This window comes from Drosophila takahashii, chromosome 3L, assembly GCF_030179915.1.
Source record: "Drosophila takahashii strain IR98-3 E-12201 chromosome 3L, DtakHiC1v2, whole genome shotgun sequence".
Taxonomy (NCBI): Eukaryota; Metazoa; Arthropoda; class Insecta; order Diptera; family Drosophilidae; genus Drosophila; species Drosophila takahashii.
Genome location: NC_091680.1, coordinates 672,705 through 692,199, shown reverse-complemented (window position 1 = coordinate 692,199; position 19,495 = coordinate 672,705). Strand labels below are relative to the sequence as shown.

The following is a 19,495-nucleotide window of genomic DNA, read 5'->3' as shown; positions in this document are numbered from 1 at the left end:
CTTTCCCCAATAATAGTAAACCATGTTTTATTTCATAAATAGATAGACATCCTTCTTTTTGGATTACCCTACTGCCCGCACTTGGCGCCGTTGCTTCGTTTTTTTTTTATTTGCTTCGAGAGTCACCCCCAAAAATTGGGTGTGTGCCCTCTCGCTCGCTCGCTCGGCTAGCCCTCTCTCGCTCACGCTCTGCCGCCGCTGTATTGTTGTTGGGCCTCTCTCTCTTCGCCTTTTTGCCCTGCTTTGGTTTTGTTCGGTGACGTGAACGTGACTCTGGATTATTCTGCACGTACTCGTCGCCAGCGACGGACGTACCGCATCTTCGTTACTCCGTAGGCGTACTCCGTGGTATACGTATTCCGTATTCCGTATTCAGCGTCATCAGCTGCAGTTTCACGTACGCAGCTCTCGGCCGTGCAAGTGTGTCCGTATATCCGTTTTCGGCCATCTCTCTCGCTCTTGCGTGTCCGTAATTGGCAGGTTCTCACAACGTAGCCCCCGTAGTCAGTAAGCCCGTAACCCATAGAACGTAACCCAAGAGACGTGCCAAGTGCCGTAGATAAATTAACTGGACGCGAATGCGGCTCATTTGAATGCCAATCGATTGACGGCTAGTTTGCCGCTACCGATCCCGATCCGTAGTGCGTGACCCCATAGTTCCGTCGCAGGATATCAGGAAGGATAACTGAAGACACGTACCACACGTGCGTGTGTGCGATTGTGTGTGTTCTGTGATGCGGCCTTCAAAACGAATGCCACGCCCCCTTCAATCCGTGTCCCATGAAATCCCAGTGCAATAACAAGTGATAAAAGTGAAGATAGAAAATAAAAATAATTGAAAACTCCCTGATATCATCAGGCCTTTAAGAAGATATATCCCAACCACACAAACATGTTGCCCTACCAGGCAGCCGTGGCCATGGACTACGCCGGCTACCAAAGGCAGCCCACGCCAGGACATCCGGGTAGCCACATGGCCACCATGGGCTCCCTGGGCATGCCGGCGGTGCCCTTCACCCACAGCTGGATGGTGCCCACACAGGACTTGTGCGGCATGCCGCCGTACAACAAAATGCCCGGCCACCAACAGCCAACGGGTCCTGGCATGCACGCCCAGCAACAGCCCCTCGAACCCGGGTTAGTAGCCATAACTAAGTAATCTCATGGGAAATCCAGGATATTATAATCTAAGCTAATAAAAATAATTATAAAAGTGGTTAAAATGAAAAAATACAACATGTAATATAACTTTTGGATACAAAATATAAAGTACAAATGAGGACGGATATATAAAATTCAAGGAATAAAAAAATAAAAACCGGGTCCCTGTTAAGGTCTCTAATACTTCTATTTACCACAAAAGTATTATTTCTTTTTTTGCCCTATCGGACGGAGTCTTCTAAAAATTCCCAACTGGCCAAAAAATTGTATAGCATGAGTCCCCCAAAGCGGTATTATATGTTGATTGTAGAGGTTTCATTCCGTTTTTAGATATTGAGAAATCAAAGTGATAATTTTTTAACCAAAGTTTTTTTTCAACAAAAAAAATTAAAAAATGTTTTTTTTTATTTTTTTTTTTTTTTTAAATTGAAGTTCGATATCTGAGGAAAATCTCAAAATAGTTAGCCAGCTTTGTGATAAAGTCGTATTCCAACCAAATAAAAACTAATAACACTATTATTTCTTAATTAATCATCGTCTTAATCCACCGTAGGTAACTCGCCAAGTCCATGCGAGCTCAAACCCAAAACCCTCTGCCTTTGCAGTGTACATATTGTGGGCACTTAAATTTATTTTAATGCGCTCATCACAGGCTTGAAACTTCGTTTTGTGTAGCTTTATTTGAGCCGCGCGCGGCTTCTGGCTCTCGAAAGCAAACCTCAAACCTTTGCCTTAAGTTTTACCTTAAATCTCTGAATCCGAATCTCAGAGCCCCCGTCTTCGGCTCCAACTTGGAGATTCGTATCTCAGCCGAAAGCGTCTTCGTTCGTGGCCATAAAAATATTTTGATAATTAAAAAGAAACCCCGACTTGGAGTTTGCCACGGGCCAAGCCAGTTTTCCCCTTCAGCCACTTGCTTTTTGTTTAAACATCCAGGAAAAAAAAGAAGAACGCACATCAACAACAATTTTAATTAGCTGTGTTGAAATTACGTTTACAGAGATGTCAGTACCTGCGATACATGCCGTAAATGCTTTCCTAATAAAATCGTCTGCTTTGGTTCAAAAACCCCATACGAGGGAAATCGAAACTGAAACTGTTCTTTTGTTGTTTGCCTCCCAGAGAAGGGAAAAATTCAATTTTGGGCTAGAAAAAACATTAATCTTGGCCTCGTCAATATCGAAATGCCATTCAAATGAGGCAAATGAGGGGTGATGATGATGTGTCGGGAATCGGAGGTGTTGCCTTGACAAATGATGTGCGGTCTCGAGTTTCGAATTTAATTTCGCACGAAATTCGCCACTGTCTAACGGGCGAACAAATTGCCTGTCATTAGCAAAAATTGCCGAAAAAGAAGGCAATTATATGAGGTTTCAAAGTCATTCTATGAGTCTTTACTTCTTAAAATATTTTTTAAAATTTACAATACAGAAATGTTCTGGTTTTTTGTGATAAGTAATCTATTTTAAAAGATATCCCTATTCAGTATCCTATGTGAATTTTCTGCCAATCTCGAACTCAATCGAAAATCTTTTGGGACACTCTTTTTCACTTGACTGGCCCGGTTGTGCAAATATTTTTATAGAGCCCCAGATGCAATTCGATTAGCGGCTTAATGCGGGAATTAAGGGATCCGAAGAATGTAAGCGGTAAGCGGCTTACTGCGGTCAGAGAAAGGAGGGAGAAAGTCATCCAGTTTTCTTGTCTTCCTTTGTTTATCCCAAGGTTCGCACAACACAAGGAAACACAAGGATAAAAAGGATAAGAAGTGTGACCCGGGGGCCTTTGTGAAGGTAGAAATAGCCCAGGATACCGTTATTGCTTTATCAGTCCTGTCGCTCTTTTCAGGCATTTCTTTTTGAGATATGGTCAGGACCCAGCGGGAAAGTCCTTGGGCTATCATTATATAATCGCAATTCAAGGAAAACTATGGAAGAATTATTACAAGAGTTTTGCTAATAGGAATTTTACGATATATAAGATTTGAGGATCTTAAACACCTAAATATTTATAGGAAGTAAGGAAACTTAATCAGAAATATAATTCCTATAAAATCAATATACCCTTCTTAAGTCGTGTAGCGCACAATGATTTCACTGCAGGTCAAAACAGCACTGCCAACATTAAGAGGCAACAACAAAGAAGTTGTCAACAAACTTAAATTATGAAGGCTTGAAGCCAAGTTTTCTGACGAAGATGCTCAGAGAGATGGCCGCCTGCAGATAGCGGAACCGCAGAAGGTTGCCAAGATCCGTATCCATAAAGACAGACAAACTTTACGGATCCGAAGCGAGAAGCGGCACTCTTTATAGAGAGATTCCGCAGCAAGTTTAGTGAATGAAAAGTTGCATTTAGGGGAAATAACAAAAAGCAAACCGAGATGCGATCGTTTGGGAGGCGGCATTTTCACAGGGATTCCTAGAGATGTGCAGGGAAATAATAATGAAAATATCAGGAAAGCAGGGAAAAACTCTCACACATTCTGGACTTTGGCTTTGGGAAATCTTGCAACAAATGAGCTGCAATTTATCCAGAGACAAACTGTCTGGCCAACTATTGTCCTATTCGAAGACCCACACACAACCCACACCCAACGAACCCAAAACCTTTTCCCGCTGAAAGGCTGACAAATGTCGGGCAATTAGTTTGGCCTGACACCATTCCATCACAAAGCCGGTGGTTGGCCAAACAAATGGCCGAAAACGCGGTGCTGACAGGTGTAAAGAGTCGTCTTTCGGACCGATCTTCTAGCCATTCGTCAGTGTCTACTTATGTAAACTGATTGATTCGCGTTTTCCCTATTTGCTATTGAGTAAATATCTCATTCTTTATGTTTATTTTCTTTTTTTTAGCATCCTGGAACTGCGCAAGGAGAAGTCGAGGGATGCGGCGAGATCGCGTCGCGGCAAGGAGAACTACGAGTTCTACGAGCTGGCCAAGATGCTCCCACTGCCGGCTGCGATTACCAGCCAGCTGGACAAGGCCTCCATCATAAGACTGACCATCAGCTACCTGAAGCTGAGGGACTTCTCCGGACACGGCGATCCGCCATGGACGAGGGAGGCCTCCAGCAGCAGTAAGCTCAAAAGTGAGTATTTTAAACCCTGGAATACAACCTTAAATATTAAACTTTTAAAAAATATTCCTTCACTTAAAATAGGGCTTATAACTATAAATATTTTCGAATTATTTAGTGATTTTATAAACATCGATGTATCGAAAAAATTTATATTTATTTTGATAAGTTTTTATAAAAAATATAGAAAGAGATAGATAAACATTACAAAGCCTCATTTATGTATATTCCATAAGTTAACCAATGATTCAACATATTTTCAAGAACAGTAAACAGTGTTTTCCATATCGAAACCATTGGAAGCCAATCGATCACTTTAATGGGGCCTTCTGAAATTCCACAAACTGTCACAAAATGACACACGCCGGTTGCCCCTCGCCTTTGCCCGCCAAAAGCGGATACCAAAATGGTCGCGCATGCGCAGCAAATAAAAATAAATTGCGCTTAATAACGATATTTTATGCAAATCCGACAAAAGCCCAAAACAAAAATTTCAAAAAACAGTTGACAAAGTCAACGAATAAATTGTTTTTTTCTTTTTTTGATTTTGTGTTCGAGCTTGGAAAGACAAACATTTTTAAGGTGCGTTCAAGCATAATTTCTGTCATAGACAGGCCCGGCAAAAGTTTTGATTTCACTTAAGGCACGAAATGTAGGCAAATGAGTTTCCTGCTTTCGGTTTTAATTGCCGCTTCCTCCGTCTCTTTCTGGCCAATAACGATCGAAAATGGCCGACAATATGGCCGAAGTCTTGCGTCAAATGCAAATGAGCAAATGGAAATTTATCTGCGCTACGGTCACACTTGGATACTGAAAGTGACCAAAGTTTAGGAGATTTTTAAAAACTAAAGATAAAACCCTTCTTTTATAACTTATCTAATTTCACAAGTCTCTTATCGAACGCCCTTTAAAGTTGCCTAGTTTGTCGACTTTAAAATTTAACATTGAAAGCAATGAACAGATATAGTCGTGGGGTGAATTTCCCAACACAGCAACAGAGTTATTGTCAGCCACTATATATATAGTACCGGGCTTTATCCATCCATACCCAGCCATACACAACAAGCCATTCCTCAGCCAGCCACGTCATGCTCCGGCGACGTTGACAATGCATTGTCACGTCAAGTGAAAAAGGCATTCCACGACGACAGCCCACGACTTCTTTGCCAGGTCTCAGTTCAGACGGTATTCAAAAGCTGCCAACTGGCAACGGTCGAGAGCACTCAGAGAAATATTTAGAAGTATTTTTAGGTCTTAGAAAAATTAAGTAGAATTTGTTAATTAATTATTTAAAATTCCATGAATTAAAATTTCAAGCATAGCAGACCGCTCTGCCCAATCTCTGCCGCCCCACGCGCAGTATGCAAGTTACCACCATTTTATTTGACACATACCCAACTAATACAAATCCAATAAAATATGTAGAAAAATAAATAAAATCCCCCATTGAATAATATTTTTCTCTGTGCGCCAAGCGAAGTGGCAGAGCCAAAAGACGAGGGCCATCAAAAAGCCAAAAAGGTAGTCAAGGCACTAAAAAATAATCCAAAATCAATGGGGCGTTATGTATGGAAGGCGGTGGAATGGAATCGCTGGAGTGGCCGTAACGCCTTCATCCATTCAATTGGATTATTATGCGAAACTAAACCCAGAAAAAGTAGTAGAGAAACCGGAGAAGTAGCTATATGAGTGGAGGATGAGGAGCAACAAGCTGCGGGGCAATAAAAAGCACTTCAATTTGACCCACAGCCGCATGAAATACGAATACGAAAAAAAAGAGCATTGGGTGGTGCTCTCCTTGGGTGGGTGGAAGGTCATTAAGGGCCACGGCCACATATGGCCATCTCCAAGCGGAAGCGGAAACTGTTTGCCAACTTAGCGCTTCGACCACTGGGAAATCGCTGGGGATTTGAGGGGCAGAAAAATAAGGGGCGATTTGCACTTGTGCGAATTATGACTTGGCCGGTCGGTTGGTTGGTCGGTGGGTCGGTCAGTCGTCCATAATCGTAAAATTCTATAATTGAATTAAATAAATAATCCGAGGCCCTTGTGCCTCAGCTGAGAAAATATTGAATGCTTCGAGAAACCATATTTATGATGCCCTGCGGCTGTTGTTGTTGTCTTTCATTTATGAGTTGGGTCAAGAGTAGAAGAGAAATTCAGGGGGTTCCGAAACACATGCGAAACTCTTTGGGAAAATAATATTTTTATTCATTGGTTTTTATTAAAAGCTTGTCCTTATCATTTAGTTAGTAAAACCCGGTTTTAACAATAGGTTTAGTAATATAAATAAATTAAAATATATGTAGTACTTTCTTTCCCACCACTAACATTCAACTTTCCCCTCTTTTTTATCCGCAGGTGCCGCCATTCGTCGCAGTCCCGCTGTTGATTTGTTTGAACAACATCAGGGCACCCACATATTACAGGTGAGATATGCTCGATATGGTAGGGAAAGGGACGGCAATAGGCCCGAAAAAAGAGAGAGGGGGATAGGCCCGCAGCCATCTTGTGCATATGATTAAAATTACACAGTCAAAAACATGGCATTTCCAATGACCAATTGCCTACTTTCTCATTTTATAAACCTTTCTTTGTATTTTTTCACAAGATCCTAAGATCATAAAAATATCAAATTTAAAAAACTATACCTATCCGTTTTCTGAATAGATAGTTCTCCTAAACTCCTCCTAATTACTATTCATAACAATCCAAATAAATAATCTAAATATTTTTCCTTTTTAATCTTTAGTCCTTAGATGGTTTTGCCTTGGCTGTGGCGGCAGACGGTCGCTTCCTGTACATTTCCGAGACGGTGTCCATCTACTTGGGCCTGTCGCAGGTCGAGATGACCGGCAGCAGCATCTTCGACTACATCCACCAGGCGGATCACTCGGAGATCGCCGAGCAGCTGGGCCTGAGCCTCACGAGCGGCGGCGGCGGAGGAGGAGGCGGTGGAGCCGGAAGTTCCAGCAGCGGCGGTGGAGGCGGCGGAGCGGGAGTGGGCATGGCCTCACCCACTTCCGGAGCCTCCGACGATGGCAGCGGCACACATGGTACGAACAATCCCGACGGTGAGTCAAGTCCGAGTTGCCGAAGGACCAGGTGTGGGAATGAATCCCTGGTGCCGGGTGGGATCCAAATGGATGTTAAAATAATCATTTTCTAGTTTACGTGTCAGAGAAATCACTAGAATTTTGAAATAATTATTAAAGGTGTCTGAAAGTATGCAACAAAATTGTTTACTGCATATTTTTAGACAAGGCCTTTGCTATTTCTGATCCAAAGATTCTTTAAGTGTTACTAAAGACATAATAGATTTCCCTGACATACTATGAAAATCTTCATGTCCGCTTAAAAGAAAATTTCCCTACACAGAGAAAAAAACGGAACAATACCAGATTGATATTGTCTCCTCAATTTGTACATATCAATTTTTCCATATAAATGTAATATGAATTCATACCAATATGATACGAAATCATAACAATTACCCATGTTGATATGAATCCGTAACATATTAATATGAATACTTCAAAGATTGATATGTTTTTCATATCAAATGGGGCATCGAAAAGTCTTCGAAAAAATAGTATGGCTGTAAAGTTGTATTTTTGTTGTATTTCTGGTATACAATGGTATTATAACGCTTTATATGCTGTGGTCACACTTACAAGTTGAGCATGCTTAAACGAGATAATTTTACATTCAAGTTTAGCTAATATACTCGCGTGTAACTTGTCGCGATGGCCCAATAGGTAACGCATCCGACTCTGATGCGAGAGGACCCCGGTTCAAAACCGGCTAAGGCAGAGAAAGTAAAAAGTTTTTAAGGCGCATAATTAACATTTCCTTAACAATATTAAGAACAAAATTGTGGTAAAAAGTTAATATGATAAGATTACTAATAAAAAAAAAAAAGTTGTGTTGTGTTGTGAGCGGGATTTGAACCCCGTTCCCCCGAGCACAAAATAATATCAGGACCTAGCACCTTGGCCTCTGAGCCATGCCCACATTTTTTTTTTCGTGGCAGAATGCTTTTCTGAGTTAGAGAAAATACAATACAAAATTTTGTAGCAAAATTTGATATGTGCGCATAACAATCTATTATGAAAAATACCACATTCATATGTTCGAAAATACCAATTTGGTATGTTCGAAAATATACTTTTGGTATGACCACATATGGGACCAAAATTGATATGAAAAAATACCCGAATGATGACCATTTTTGGTATTTTTTTTTCTCTGTGTACATTTAAGAAATACCCAAACTAATTTAATACTATTTCTCAACCCATAGTTGCCGCCTCCATGACCCAAGCTTCTACCGCTGGCTACAAGGGCTACGATCGGAGCTTCTGCATCCGGATGAAGTCCACTTTGACCAAACGCGGCTGTCACTTCAAGTCTTCAGGCTATCGGGTGAGTTTTTAAAACCTTCTTTCTTGCTATTCACCAAAGAAACTATCCTTATTTTTATTTTTCCTAAGTTTTGTATGATTTTTTGTAGTCATTTTTCTAACTGAATAGTTTTTTGGGGATTGTGTTTGTTATATTTTTATTTACGTTTTATTTTACTTTTTTCGTTGGCCCTAGGAGTTGTTTCTAATGTAAGACTTTCGAGTAACCGTAAGACTAACCCCACTAGAAATCGTTTTCGGTTGTGTTGTGTAAACTAGCAAAAATACCTGCATTTTGTATTACGTATTACCATCCCATCCACTGCTTATCTACAGGCCAGCGATGCAACGAGCAATTGCAACAACGGTAACAATGCTAGTAACAATGCTAAAAACGTTAAGAATCCGGGCTCAAACTATTCGGTACGTATCAATTGAAATCAGTACGTTTGTATGCTACAAAAAAACAAATGCAAGGCAAAATCCAAAAACCTACTCAAAATTATTTACTGAAGAATTCGCTTTTTAAGTTTTTCTACTATTTCGGCCATAATTTTTGTGTTTGCTAAAAAAAAAACAAAGAAAAAAACAAAGGCAAAGCCACTGACTGATTTTAGATTGATCAGTATCGAATATCTAGTGCGGAAGCTGCTTCAATCATCCACCGATCAATCAATCATCGCCGCAATCATCACATGCTCTACAACATTCTTTAATTTTATATCCCATCAATTTATTTTAAAAGTGATTTTAAAGGTATTTCAAGATATTAAAAAATATTCCAGTCTCGAGGTATTTTTATGAAACCAAATAAAGCCTTTCCTGATTTTCAACCTAATCCTTTATAAATATTTGAAATCCAAATAAAAAAGTGGATATAAATTCCAAAATCAAGAAATACCTTTAGTAAAGTGTAAAAAGTTCCAAGTCCAAGATTTTCTTTATCCATCACCGAAATATAGAGTTTTTAATTACTTGAATGAAGAGTACCTCCTTCATAAGTAGGACCCCAACTAACCAGGCTTCACTTTGGATCCTTTGCAGGTGGTTCTGCTGCTGTGTAAGCTGCGTCCCCAGTACACCTTCTCCCACAGTCGCAAGTCGCAGCCCCCGCTTTTAGGAATGGTGGCCCTGGCCATCGCATTGCCTCCCCCTTCGGTGCATGAGATTCGGCTGGAGTGCGACATGTTCGTGACCCGGGTGAACTTTGACCTGCGTGTGGCCCACTGCGAACCAAGGTATGCTATACTACTGTTTTTGTGTGTGTTTCTCTATTAATAAAATGCTTCTTGAAATGTAGGGTATCCGATCTGCTTGACTATTCGCCCGAGGATCTGGTAAACAAGAGCTTGTACTCACTGTGTCACGCCGAAGATGCCAATCGCCTGCGCAAGAGCCATTCAGATTGTAAGTATTTCAGTCATCCATTAATCATCTGTAAAAAAAAAGATAAGAAAATTATTATAATAGATACAAGAAAAACCTTTAAAAATTAAATGATAGTTATAGTTTAATATTTTTTAAAGATTATAAATATTTAAAGGATTGAAATTGAAAACCCTAATATATCATAGCTTACGAATGTTGAAATACGAGCTTAAAAATTTTTTTACAATAACGTATCGATATTTTCAATATTTTTAAGGGATAATAAATAAAATCAAAAAATATTTTTACAATAATGTTTATAATAAACGTTAGAAAAACATCGATATTTACGATAAACAACCATGTTAAAAATATATCGAAAATATCGATATGTTTTATTTGACTTTATGAACTATTTTAAAAATATCTAGGACTTCTTCAGAACTTCTAATAAAGATCTTTCGAATCCTTTCCCTTTTAGTGATCGAGAAGGGTCAGGTGCTGACCGGCTACTACCGACTGATGAACAAGAGCGGTGGCTACACGTGGCTCCAGACCTGCGCCACCGTCGTCTGCAGCACCAAGAACGCGGATGAGCAGAACATCATTTGCGTCAACTATGTGATCAGGTGGGTTGTCTATATAATAAGGAAACCTAGAGTGCATTCCAATAACTAAGAATACTATTTCCTTAGCAACCGGGAGAACGAGAACATGATCCTGGACTGCTGCCAACTGGAGCCCAGTCCAGATAGCATAAAGCACGAGGAGGGTCTGGGCAACGACAAGAGCAGTGGGTCGCCTGGAGGAGATGGCAATGGCAACGAGGGCAATCTGAGTGCCGGGGACATGAAGCTCAACTCACCGAAAACCACCGATCCCGAGAATCATTCGCATCGCGGCCGCGGGCGCAGTGCAGCCGCCTCGCACGGCAGCAGCCTGAATAGCCTCACCATGATCAAGGACAGTCCGACGCCGCTGGGCGTGGATATCGGTGGTGATTCGGGCGGGGTGCTGCCCACCACAGTGGCCACTCCAGTGCCAGCAGCCACGCCAGGCATCAGTAATTCCTCTTCGAGTGGAGCTGCATCCACCAAGAGGAAGAGGAAAACAAAGGCTGCCCAGCAGGCCGAGGATCAGGATCAGCAGCAGGTGATTCCCGAGCAGCCTCTTCCCAAACTACCAGCCATGGAGCAGCGGGATCAGTCGCAGCCCCGCAGTCGCTTGCCCTCGATTGTGGACGAACAGCAGCAGCAGCCGGCGGATTCGGCGGTCAAGGATCTGGAGCAGGCCATGTCCAAGCATTTGCCCTCGCCGGCGGCAGTGGTGGCTCCTCCGAACACCGACTTCAGTGCCGACTCCCTGATGAAGCAGCAGCAGCAGCAGCTGGATCCCAACGAGAAGAGCAGCACCATCCAGTGGATAGGAGGACCCTACCAACAGCCTCCGCCGGCGCCCATGCCGGCCACCGCTCTGCTCCGGCAGCTGTACGCCAACCGGGAGAGCGTCATCCGGGCGACGGCCAGGCAAACGCCCACGGGAGGAGTCTTCTACGGCGACCACCAGCAGACGGGTCCGCTGCCCACGCCGCCGGGCAGTGAGTCCTCCTACGAGAATCAATACCTGCAGCTGCACTCGGCCTCCGCCGGCGGAGGAGGAGGCGTCGGAGTTCATCCCGGTGGCCAGAAGACCTCCGCCGATGCCTTCACCAATCTCGTGTCCACCTACGGTGGCTATCACTCATCCATCGATTACCACAACGCCATGACCCCGCCCAGTTCGGTCTCCCCCCGGGATTCCAATCAGCCGGGCAAGGCTGCTCCTGTCCTGACCTCCAACGGTGGCTATGCCGACTACGCACCCGATCCCCTGCGTGGTCAGTATGTGAGCACATCCTCGGGAGACGTTGTGCCCGCCACGCTGCCGCTGAAACCGCAGGCCTCCTACACGGCCACCATGCATCCCTCGGGCAGCACAACCACCGAGGGTGGGGTGACCTACAGCAATCTCGACCAGCCGCAGTACTTTGCTCCGCACTCGAGCTTTCATCTGTACCACAAGGGCAGCCCGGCCAGCGGCTGGTACTCCACGCCCTCCTAGGTGACAGACGATCAGGTTCCGCAGTCCTGTCATCAGGATCAATACCACCACTACCATCACCAGGATGCAGCTGCGGGATCCGGGGGCAACCAGGCGGCGGCTGGGGAGCGATGGGACTTCGTGGGGGCGCTGGGCAAGGTAGCCAGGATGTTCTTCAGCGCCAGGAAGGGGAATCCGGGATAGAGGGGAGGTGCTAAAGGGGGTCTAAGAGCCGGTTTCTCAATGTCCGGTTAAGTTCTAGTTAAATATGGCGCTCGTAACATAACATCACATTGAGAAAACGAATTTGTTAACTTTCTCTAGCCGATATTTAACTACAACCTTAACCTGACATTGAGAAATCGGTTAAATTAATCTTCATAATTTCACTTGTATTAAGAATCCTTCAGATCCTTGAAAAAGCCCTCCCCGAACGCAATCCTTAAGAGTTAGACTAGAGTTAGGCCAAACTAAAAGCGTTAAAGAAACATTCAATGTTGTTAAATAATTCTTAAGTCTGTAAATTATGAAACCCACACACTCGAACACACTGAGACCCAATGAAATTATAGGCAAAAATACTCAAGACGCAATTGATTTAAAAAAACAAAACTATGAAAAACTAACAACTAGTAAGGCTAATCGTAATTAATGTTAATGATACATAGTAAGACTTGCATAGAGTGCCAAGGAATAGGAAACCGAACAACCGCTATAAGGAGAGCGAATCAAAAAAACGGAATTACGGCTTGATCTAAACCCATTTCCCAACCAATTGTTATTAATTATTTAAATCAATTGTAATTTTACCACACATAACACGCATATACATAAGATAAGCTCAATATGATATGTATACATTAATATATTGATATATTTAAACATTTTTACAACATATCAAATGCTTCCTCCTGTAGACTTAGGATTACCTTTAAACGACACTCGCTCTAGGATATTCATTTCGATTCGATCCCCAGCAATTCGACTCGATTATTACCTCTAAGAGCTCCTCTAACGTTCGTCTACTTCCGTTTCCTCCCTATTGTATATTTAATAAAAAAATCTAATAAAATCTAGTTACAAATAAAAAATAAAAAAGGCAACAAAAAACAAAAAGTGTAATTAAATTTTGTATAAACGCAAAGAAAGTTTCTCCCATTAAAGGCTTAAAATATTGAATATGATAGTTCAAAGTGGTTTTAATTGGGATTTTTCGGGGATGTTGTTGAGTTAATAGGAATGGTAGAAAATGGGTTCCCAAAAAATCTGAGGAACGCAAAAATCTACAAAATGAAATAGAGAATTTTAATATAATTTGTTATAACATTTGACTTTCTATTTCCCTTTTCCATTAATATTTAAATTACCCAGACGTTTTCTACTTTATATCAAAGTAGTCTATAAATTCATCTTAAAAACAACTTCATACCAAATCGAATAACTACTAAATTCCGTTAAATTCGGTCTTTAATTTGTACACAATTATTATATTTTTTTCCAAAATTAAGTGGAAAAACCTTTACCAAATGGGTCGCGATAACGTGTACCAATTGATTTACGCAACTGCCCTTCTTACGACGATTATGGTGGCTCCATTAGTTACTCTACAGACGCACCTGTGGGACAATAAATTGCCCACAGCAAGTTTCTTCTACCCGGACGTCGTGTTCACCGCTTTCGTGTCCCTGGGGCTCACCGCCTTGGCGATGTTACCCTACATGATGATCCCGTCGCACTGGCTAACGAAGCATCCCAAGAAGTTCTTCCTGGCAATGCTGCCCTGGATCCTGGTGTGCTGCATCAAGTTCTGGAGCAATATGAACCTCCAGCTGACGGCGATCTTCCACGTGTCGAGTGGTGACAACCCGAAAATCTTGATCTTCGCTTTGATCGCCTACTGTGCCATTTTCAGCTTGGCCCTGGAACAGATGCTCCACTGGAGCGTCATCTACCATCTGATGACCGAGGACATCACCACGACCGTCTCCAGCGTTCGCAGGCCGTGGCGAACTAGTGAATGAATTTAACTATTACAATATTATTTGTAAAAAAAATATTACGACGATCTAGCAGATATTTAAAATATTATATAACCAGATATCGGATTAAGACGAGAACATATGAGAACATTCAATTCTAGACAAATTTTGAATTGACCATTTAAAAAAATCTATCTTAGAATTAAATAAAAAATACTGTTTTTGTAATCCTAAATCTCGTTATATTGTAATTTCCCGAAATCATGTCCTTCGCTCATTTGCATTATCATTTCTCAAATATTCCATAGTTTCAAAGAGGATTTTGTTTGAGATTTGTAAATGTATTTCTGTTCGGAGCTGGCTATATACACTAGGGGAATGAAACTGAAGTTTTCTATTTAATAAAGCCTTTCCCAATTAACCTTTATATACACATACGTATGTACAAGAACAAATTCTTAGGATTCTAGGGTAAACATTTACAAAGAAAAGGGACAAACAAAGTCAAAGAAAATAGCTTCGGTGGAGTCCGAAGTCCAGAGCTTCACTTCAAAGTAGAAAGGACCTGATTTTAAAGGCGATTTTACCACACAATTAAATTTCCTTCTTTGAAGTGAACTCATCTGCATCCTAAACACTAACAACATTGGTACAATTTTGGTATAAAAACGTTACAAACTACGCGGCACTTTGTTCTCGCACAATCTTATTCCTAGAATATATGTACAAAAGGATCATTGCGATCCTAGGAAGCCTGCCCCAGGATCACCTCCTTGGCCACGTTTGTACTGGAATGGGCGAGCACCAGACTGCTCTCCACCTTGATCTGTGATTGATTCGCTTGATTCGCTGGCGATGGGGTTTCGTGCTTGGCCTGGTGAACCTGCAGCAGACCTTGATTGATGCTGGTGAAGCTGCACTGGTCGCACTTGTAGATGATGGCGGACAGCTCCTGCTCGGGATGGCGCTTCTCCAGGTGTATCTATATCGAAAATATATTAATGATAAATTTTAACATATAATAAGGTATTTTTCCAACCCGAAAAGCGTTGCTCTGGATGGCCCGAAAGTCGCAGTGCGGACAGGAGTACCGCTTCCGCTCCTTGTGCGTCGCCAAGTGCCGCCGAAAGGCGTTGTGATCGCTGGCCTCGTGGTCGCAGGTGTCGCAGCGGAAGCGCTTCTGCTCCTGGTGGCTCCGCAGGTGGAGACGCAGGCTGCTCTTGGAGCCAAAGACGCGCTGGCACTCGGGACACTCGAGCTGCTCGTTGCGCTCCTTGCACAGATGCTCCCTCAGCGTTTTCTTCTGCTTGAAGGCCGCCCCGCAATCCTCGCAGCGATGCATTGGATTAACTTCCGGTTCACTAGGCGGCTTTCCCATTCCCAATCCCTGCGTGCGATGCAGTCGCCTGTGGTTCTTCAGCTGCTTGGTGTTCTTGAATCCCTTGCCGCACTGCTCGCACTTGTAGTTGCGCTCCTCCGAGTGAATCTTGGCATGCGTGTTGACCAACCTCGAGTAGATGGGCGTCTTGAAGCTGCACAGCTGGCAGGAGTACAGCTCCATGTCGATTTGGTGGGTGCGCCAGAGGTGCGTGTGCAGGCAGTTCCAGTTGCTAAAGTTGCTGGACTTGCACTCGGGACAAACCATGGGTTGGCTGGAGCTGAGTGCTCCATTGTGGCACCTGCCGTGGTACTCCAAAGTGGCCGGCGACTTGAAGCGGAACATGCAGCCCTCCACGAGACACTTGCCGCCCTCTGGCACTTGATTGGGTCCTTGTGGTGGCTTTCTCTTGCTCGTTGCCGTTCCGCCGGAGTGTTTCGCTCCATAGGGACGCCCGCGAACGGAGGTTCCACCTCCTAAGAGAGGTGGATCCACCACAGCAGTGGGTAGGAGATTATTGGCTACATAAATCCGGGCAGGTTTTTCCGAGGCAGTAGGAGCAGGAGTTGCCTCGGCTGCCAAGGGAACCAGCGGCGGAACAGGCAAGCTACTTTGAGTCAGGGATGTTGTTGTGCCGCCAGAGGAAGTTACAGGCACTAAAGGTGGAACTGCTTCTTCTTGAACCTCCTCTGTAGTCGAGGAAAACGACTGCGCAACCAGCAGATCCTCGGCAGCGTTGGCCAAACCCTCGAGTGGCGGAGCTTCCAGTCCGATTCCCGCTTCCGGCACAGCCTCATCCATCCATGGCCAGCACTCCAGATCCTCGGCGAGGTCATAACCATCCTCGCTAGGCCAACTACCATTGATCGAAGGTTGAAACTCGCTCAGAGTTTGCTGGGAATCCAGCTCTAATGGCGCCTGCTCTACAGGCGGAAGTTCCATCATGGTCATGGCCATCGGTTCCAGATTGGGCACAATCAAGTGCTCCACTTCGGTGCGATTCATCAGGTTTAGTTCGTCCACGGTTCGCAGATGCAAAGTGCCTCGCTGAGGGGCCTTTAAGATATCTACGTTTTTGATGAAGATCTTCTGCTTGGTGGTGGGAGCAGCAGGGGGTGGAAGATAGTGCTCCAGCTGGACAGGCTGAGCTGCCATTGTGTTTAGGGAGTGATCATTGAGAGGAGGAAGGAGTGGCGGAGGCGGAGTGGCCTCGAAATCCACCCCGAAATCCAAATCCAAGGCACTGAAGCGTGTGTTTTCCAGGCTGGAGACTACAGCTCCACCTCCTGCTCCTCCTCCATTTAGCACGGAATCGAAGGGAAAGGCTTCGCTGCACATCTGAGCCAGAGGAGCCAGGCTGGGCTCGAATCCAGGCAGCGGACAGGGAGGAGTAAGCAGCGCCTCGGTCTGGTAAACGTCACCATCTCCTCCTACTGATCCTCCTCCTCCTCCCACAGCTAGTCCAATTTGTCCGTGATCCACAACCGCGGGGAGGTTGCCATTGAAACCCAAACCAGGCAGAACCATCGGTTCCTTGAGGATGTCCACATTGCGTATGTAAATCTTCGGCTGGCGCGGTTTCTCCGGTTCCACGACGGGAGCAGGCACATCTAGTAAACTGTTATCCGTGATTAGCGGATGATTGGGCAGCTGAAAGTCAAAGGGCAGGAGAGCTGGCTCCCTCAGCACATCGACGCTCTTGATGGAAATCTTCTGGCTGGGTTTTGGCGGTGGCGGAGGGGCGGTGGATACATTATTAGCAGCAGGAGCTGGAGGCATAGTTTGTTCACTGGGCGATGCACCCACCGCTACTCCACATTCGAGGAGATCCAGGATGTTGCCCGTGGATCCACAGCTATCGGGCATCAAAGGCGGGAAATCTGGAAGAGGTTCCCTTAAACAGTCCACGCTCTTGATGAAAATCCTGCTCTTGGGTCGATTTGGCATCTGAGTCTGCTTTTTGGTGTGCTTTCCACTCGCCAGAGCCATTGCCTCACTGTCCTCCATCTGGTGGTCCAGGCTGAGATGGACGCTCAGCGATTCGCTGCTGTAGAAGATGTTCGTGCAGCCTGTCAAAGAGTTGGTGAGTAAGGTTTGCTGGTGGTTTGCGGGGGAGATTACTACGGATGACACCGAAGTTGCCTTGAGAGTTTTTGAGAGTTTTTGAGTTTAATTATCACGATTTCGAATATTATTTCTGGTAAAATACACACATGCCATTTTAGGCTAATTCTTATATTGGCTTTGGTTAAAATTAAGAAGAAAAGAAGTTGCCAATTAACAAGTATTTGGCTAAATCAGACAAGTTTCAATATAAACTTAATATCCACAGGTAGATTTTTCACAATAACTATTAAATAATTTAAAATAAATATGGAAATTTTCATTTTTCGATTAATCTCTTTTTGAGATCCCAATACTCTCGAAATTAAATGTTTTTTTTTCAATTCTTTAAAGTTAAAGTGATGCTTAAGTTTAAATTGATACGACATTTCAGTAAAACTTGTATTATTTCATATCATATCAGAAGTAAAGTAGTTGATCAATAACAAATTGTATTTTAAATACAAAATCCCAATTTCTAGAATTTCTAGTAGATGGTATAAACATCATCCTATGAAAATCCGTTTCCTAATTGGTTTAAAACAGACTTGAAATAAATTTATAGGATATATCGTAGTTTATCTAAGTAATCCCCACTTTCCCTGATTTTTTTGGGGCATTCTTGAAGTAATAATACCCCCAAGCATAGCCCATCCCCTTGGTAATCTCACCTGGACACTGCCTTCTCTGCTGTTCCATGTAGCAGTTGCCCAGTTGAAGATGCTGCTGGAGGCGCACCTGGCAGAGGCTCAAAAACGGACAGTTTGGGCAGCGCAGGATGAGAGGAGAAGGAGGACTTTGGTTATCCTGGTGGACCAGTGCCTTGCCCTCCACACTGGCGCAACTAGAATTCCTTGTGGGCGGCGTGGGCGTGGCATTCAGACGCTCCTTGGCCGCCGCCTCCGCCAGTTCGGATTTAATCAGTTCCGCCTCCGATTTGATTTCCGCAGTGCGTCTGCGAAAGGCGTTCCTGTAGCTCCTCTCCGGCTGCTGCTGCAGATCGGTGGTGTGGATCTGGACAAAGGGAATGTCCGGAGCTTCAGGGGATCGTGCGGCGCCATCGGGCAGCCACACAGCGGTGGAGGTTCCATTTCCCCCGGCTGCTCCTCCTCCGTTTCCATTTCCAATGACCAGTTCGTCGTCAAAGAAGCCACCAAAGTTGGAGTCCTGCTCCAAGGAGTGAACCGGCGTGGAGAGCGACAGATCCTGGTGAGGATGCGGGGGATGCGACAGCGGTAGCGGGAGCAAGTGCAGCTGGAAGACACACGGCGTGTTTTTCTGGCCAGAGGAACTCGCGCTGGTTGCTCACCTGGTTGCCATTGCCATTGCCGTAGAATCCCGGGTAGGCCGCATCGCTCATCGTGGGTTCCTGGTTCCTGGTTCCAGGTGGTCACCGGGGTCGCCAGGTGCCGGATTCCGGTTGCCGGTGGTCCGCTTTCTGGGCTCAGGCCTTCTAATTCCGCATTACAATTTACATTACGCAGACAAAAAACTTTTGGTTATAAAAAAACTGATAGCAAATCAGCTGTTGCTGTGCAGAGGTTGGCAGCACCTTCACTACGGTCACACTTTTCTGAGATGTTATGTCGTGTAAAGAGGGCTTAATAATATTTATAAACAAAAATAGAAGCTAAAAAAAATCAGCTTATAAAATAAATTTAACATATATTTTAATAAAAGTAGGAAGAAGAAGAATTATTGTATTTAATTTATACGTTTTATTAATTGAATAAAATTGTATAAACAAATCTTGAAAATATTTATAAAACAAAATAAAAATAAAACAAAATAAAAAAAAAATCTGATTATAAAATAAATTATACATATATTTTAATAAAAGTAGGAAGAAGAAGAACTAACTATTGTATTTATTTCAAAAAAAATTGTAAAATATGAAAAACTACTTAATAATATTTATATTCTTACACATATATAAAAAAAGTAAAAT

At 43.5% G+C, this 19,495-nt stretch overlaps 3 protein-coding genes across 5 annotated transcripts; 2 read left to right on the top strand and 1 right to left on the bottom strand.

Moving 5' to 3' along the window:
- Window positions 1–622: 622 nt before the first annotated feature.
- Window positions 623–13,273, top strand: trh (PAS domain-containing protein trachealess). Of its 3 annotated transcripts, XM_017155841.3 has the most exons (10): window positions 623–1,137; window positions 4,014–4,249; window positions 6,599–6,666; window positions 6,990–7,293; window positions 8,541–8,662; window positions 8,977–9,063; window positions 9,685–9,878; window positions 9,941–10,047; window positions 10,490–10,637; window positions 10,704–13,273. In XM_017155841.3, the coding sequence occupies exons 1-10, from the start codon at window positions 893–895 to the stop codon at window positions 12,106–12,108; spliced, it is 2,916 nt and encodes a 971-aa protein (XP_017011330.2). In that variant the 5' UTR covers window positions 623–892; the 3' UTR covers window positions 12,109–13,273. The 3 variants fall into 3 exon arrangements, with proteins under 3 accessions (XP_017011330.2, XP_017011332.2, XP_017011331.2); XM_017155843.3 differs by lacking the exon at window positions 8,977–9,063; XM_017155842.3 differs by lacking the exon at window positions 8,977–9,063 and having other exon boundaries at window positions 6,990–7,311.
- A 211-nt stretch (window positions 13,274–13,484) lies between these two features.
- LOC108066986 (uncharacterized) lies at window positions 13,485–14,125 on the top strand. The gene is made up of 2 exons (XM_070214849.1): window positions 13,485–13,944; window positions 14,000–14,125. Exons 1-2 carry the CDS (start codon window positions 13,614–13,616, stop codon window positions 14,044–14,046), a joined length of 378 nt encoding a protein of 125 aa, XP_070070950.1. The 5' UTR covers window positions 13,485–13,613; the 3' UTR covers window positions 14,047–14,125.
- Window positions 14,126–14,445: 320 nt separating this feature from the next.
- Window positions 14,446–19,089, bottom strand: LOC108067019 (uncharacterized). Its single transcript, XM_017155837.3, has 4 exons — window positions 18,857–19,089; window positions 18,219–18,801; window positions 15,106–17,513; window positions 14,446–15,048 (listed from the first exon to the last, which is right to left on the bottom strand). The coding sequence occupies exons 1-4, from the start codon at window positions 18,905–18,907 to the stop codon at window positions 14,812–14,814; spliced, it is 3,279 nt and encodes a 1,092-aa protein (XP_017011326.2). The 5' UTR covers window positions 18,908–19,089; the 3' UTR covers window positions 14,446–14,811.
- Between the last annotated feature and the right edge of the window lie 406 nt (window positions 19,090–19,495).

Bases quoted from the DNA above. Each gene is read 5' to 3' on its own strand.
- trh (XM_017155841.3), top strand. From the start codon at position 893: ATGTTGCCCTACCAGGCAGCCGTGGCCATGGACTACGCCGGCTACCAA. The intron at 4,250-6,598 runs GTGAGTATTTTA...TTTTATCCGCAG, and splicing joins CAGCAGCAGTAAGCTCAAAA to GTGCCGCCATTCGTCGCAGT. The intron at 10,048-10,489 runs GTAAGTATTTCA...TTTCCCTTTTAG, and splicing joins GCGCAAGAGCCATTCAGATT to TGATCGAGAAGGGTCAGGTG.
- LOC108067019 (XM_017155837.3), bottom strand. From the start codon at position 18,907: ATGAGCGATGCGGCCTACCCGGGATTCTACGGCAATGGCAATGGCAAC. The intron at 18,802-18,856 runs GTGAGCAACCAG...TGTGTCTTCCAG, and splicing joins GCAATGGCAATGGCAACCAG to CTGCACTTGCTCCCGCTACC. The intron at 17,514-18,218 runs GTGAGATTACCA...ACTCTTTGACAG, and splicing joins GCAGAGAAGGCAGTGTCCAG to GCTGCACGAACATCTTCTAC.
- LOC108066986 (XM_070214849.1), top strand. From the start codon at position 13,614: ATGGGTCGCGATAACGTGTACCAATTGATTTACGCAACTGCCCTTCTT. The intron at 13,945-13,999 runs GTGACAACCCGA...TGCCATTTTCAG, and splicing joins GATCTTCCACGTGTCGAGTG to CTTGGCCCTGGAACAGATGC.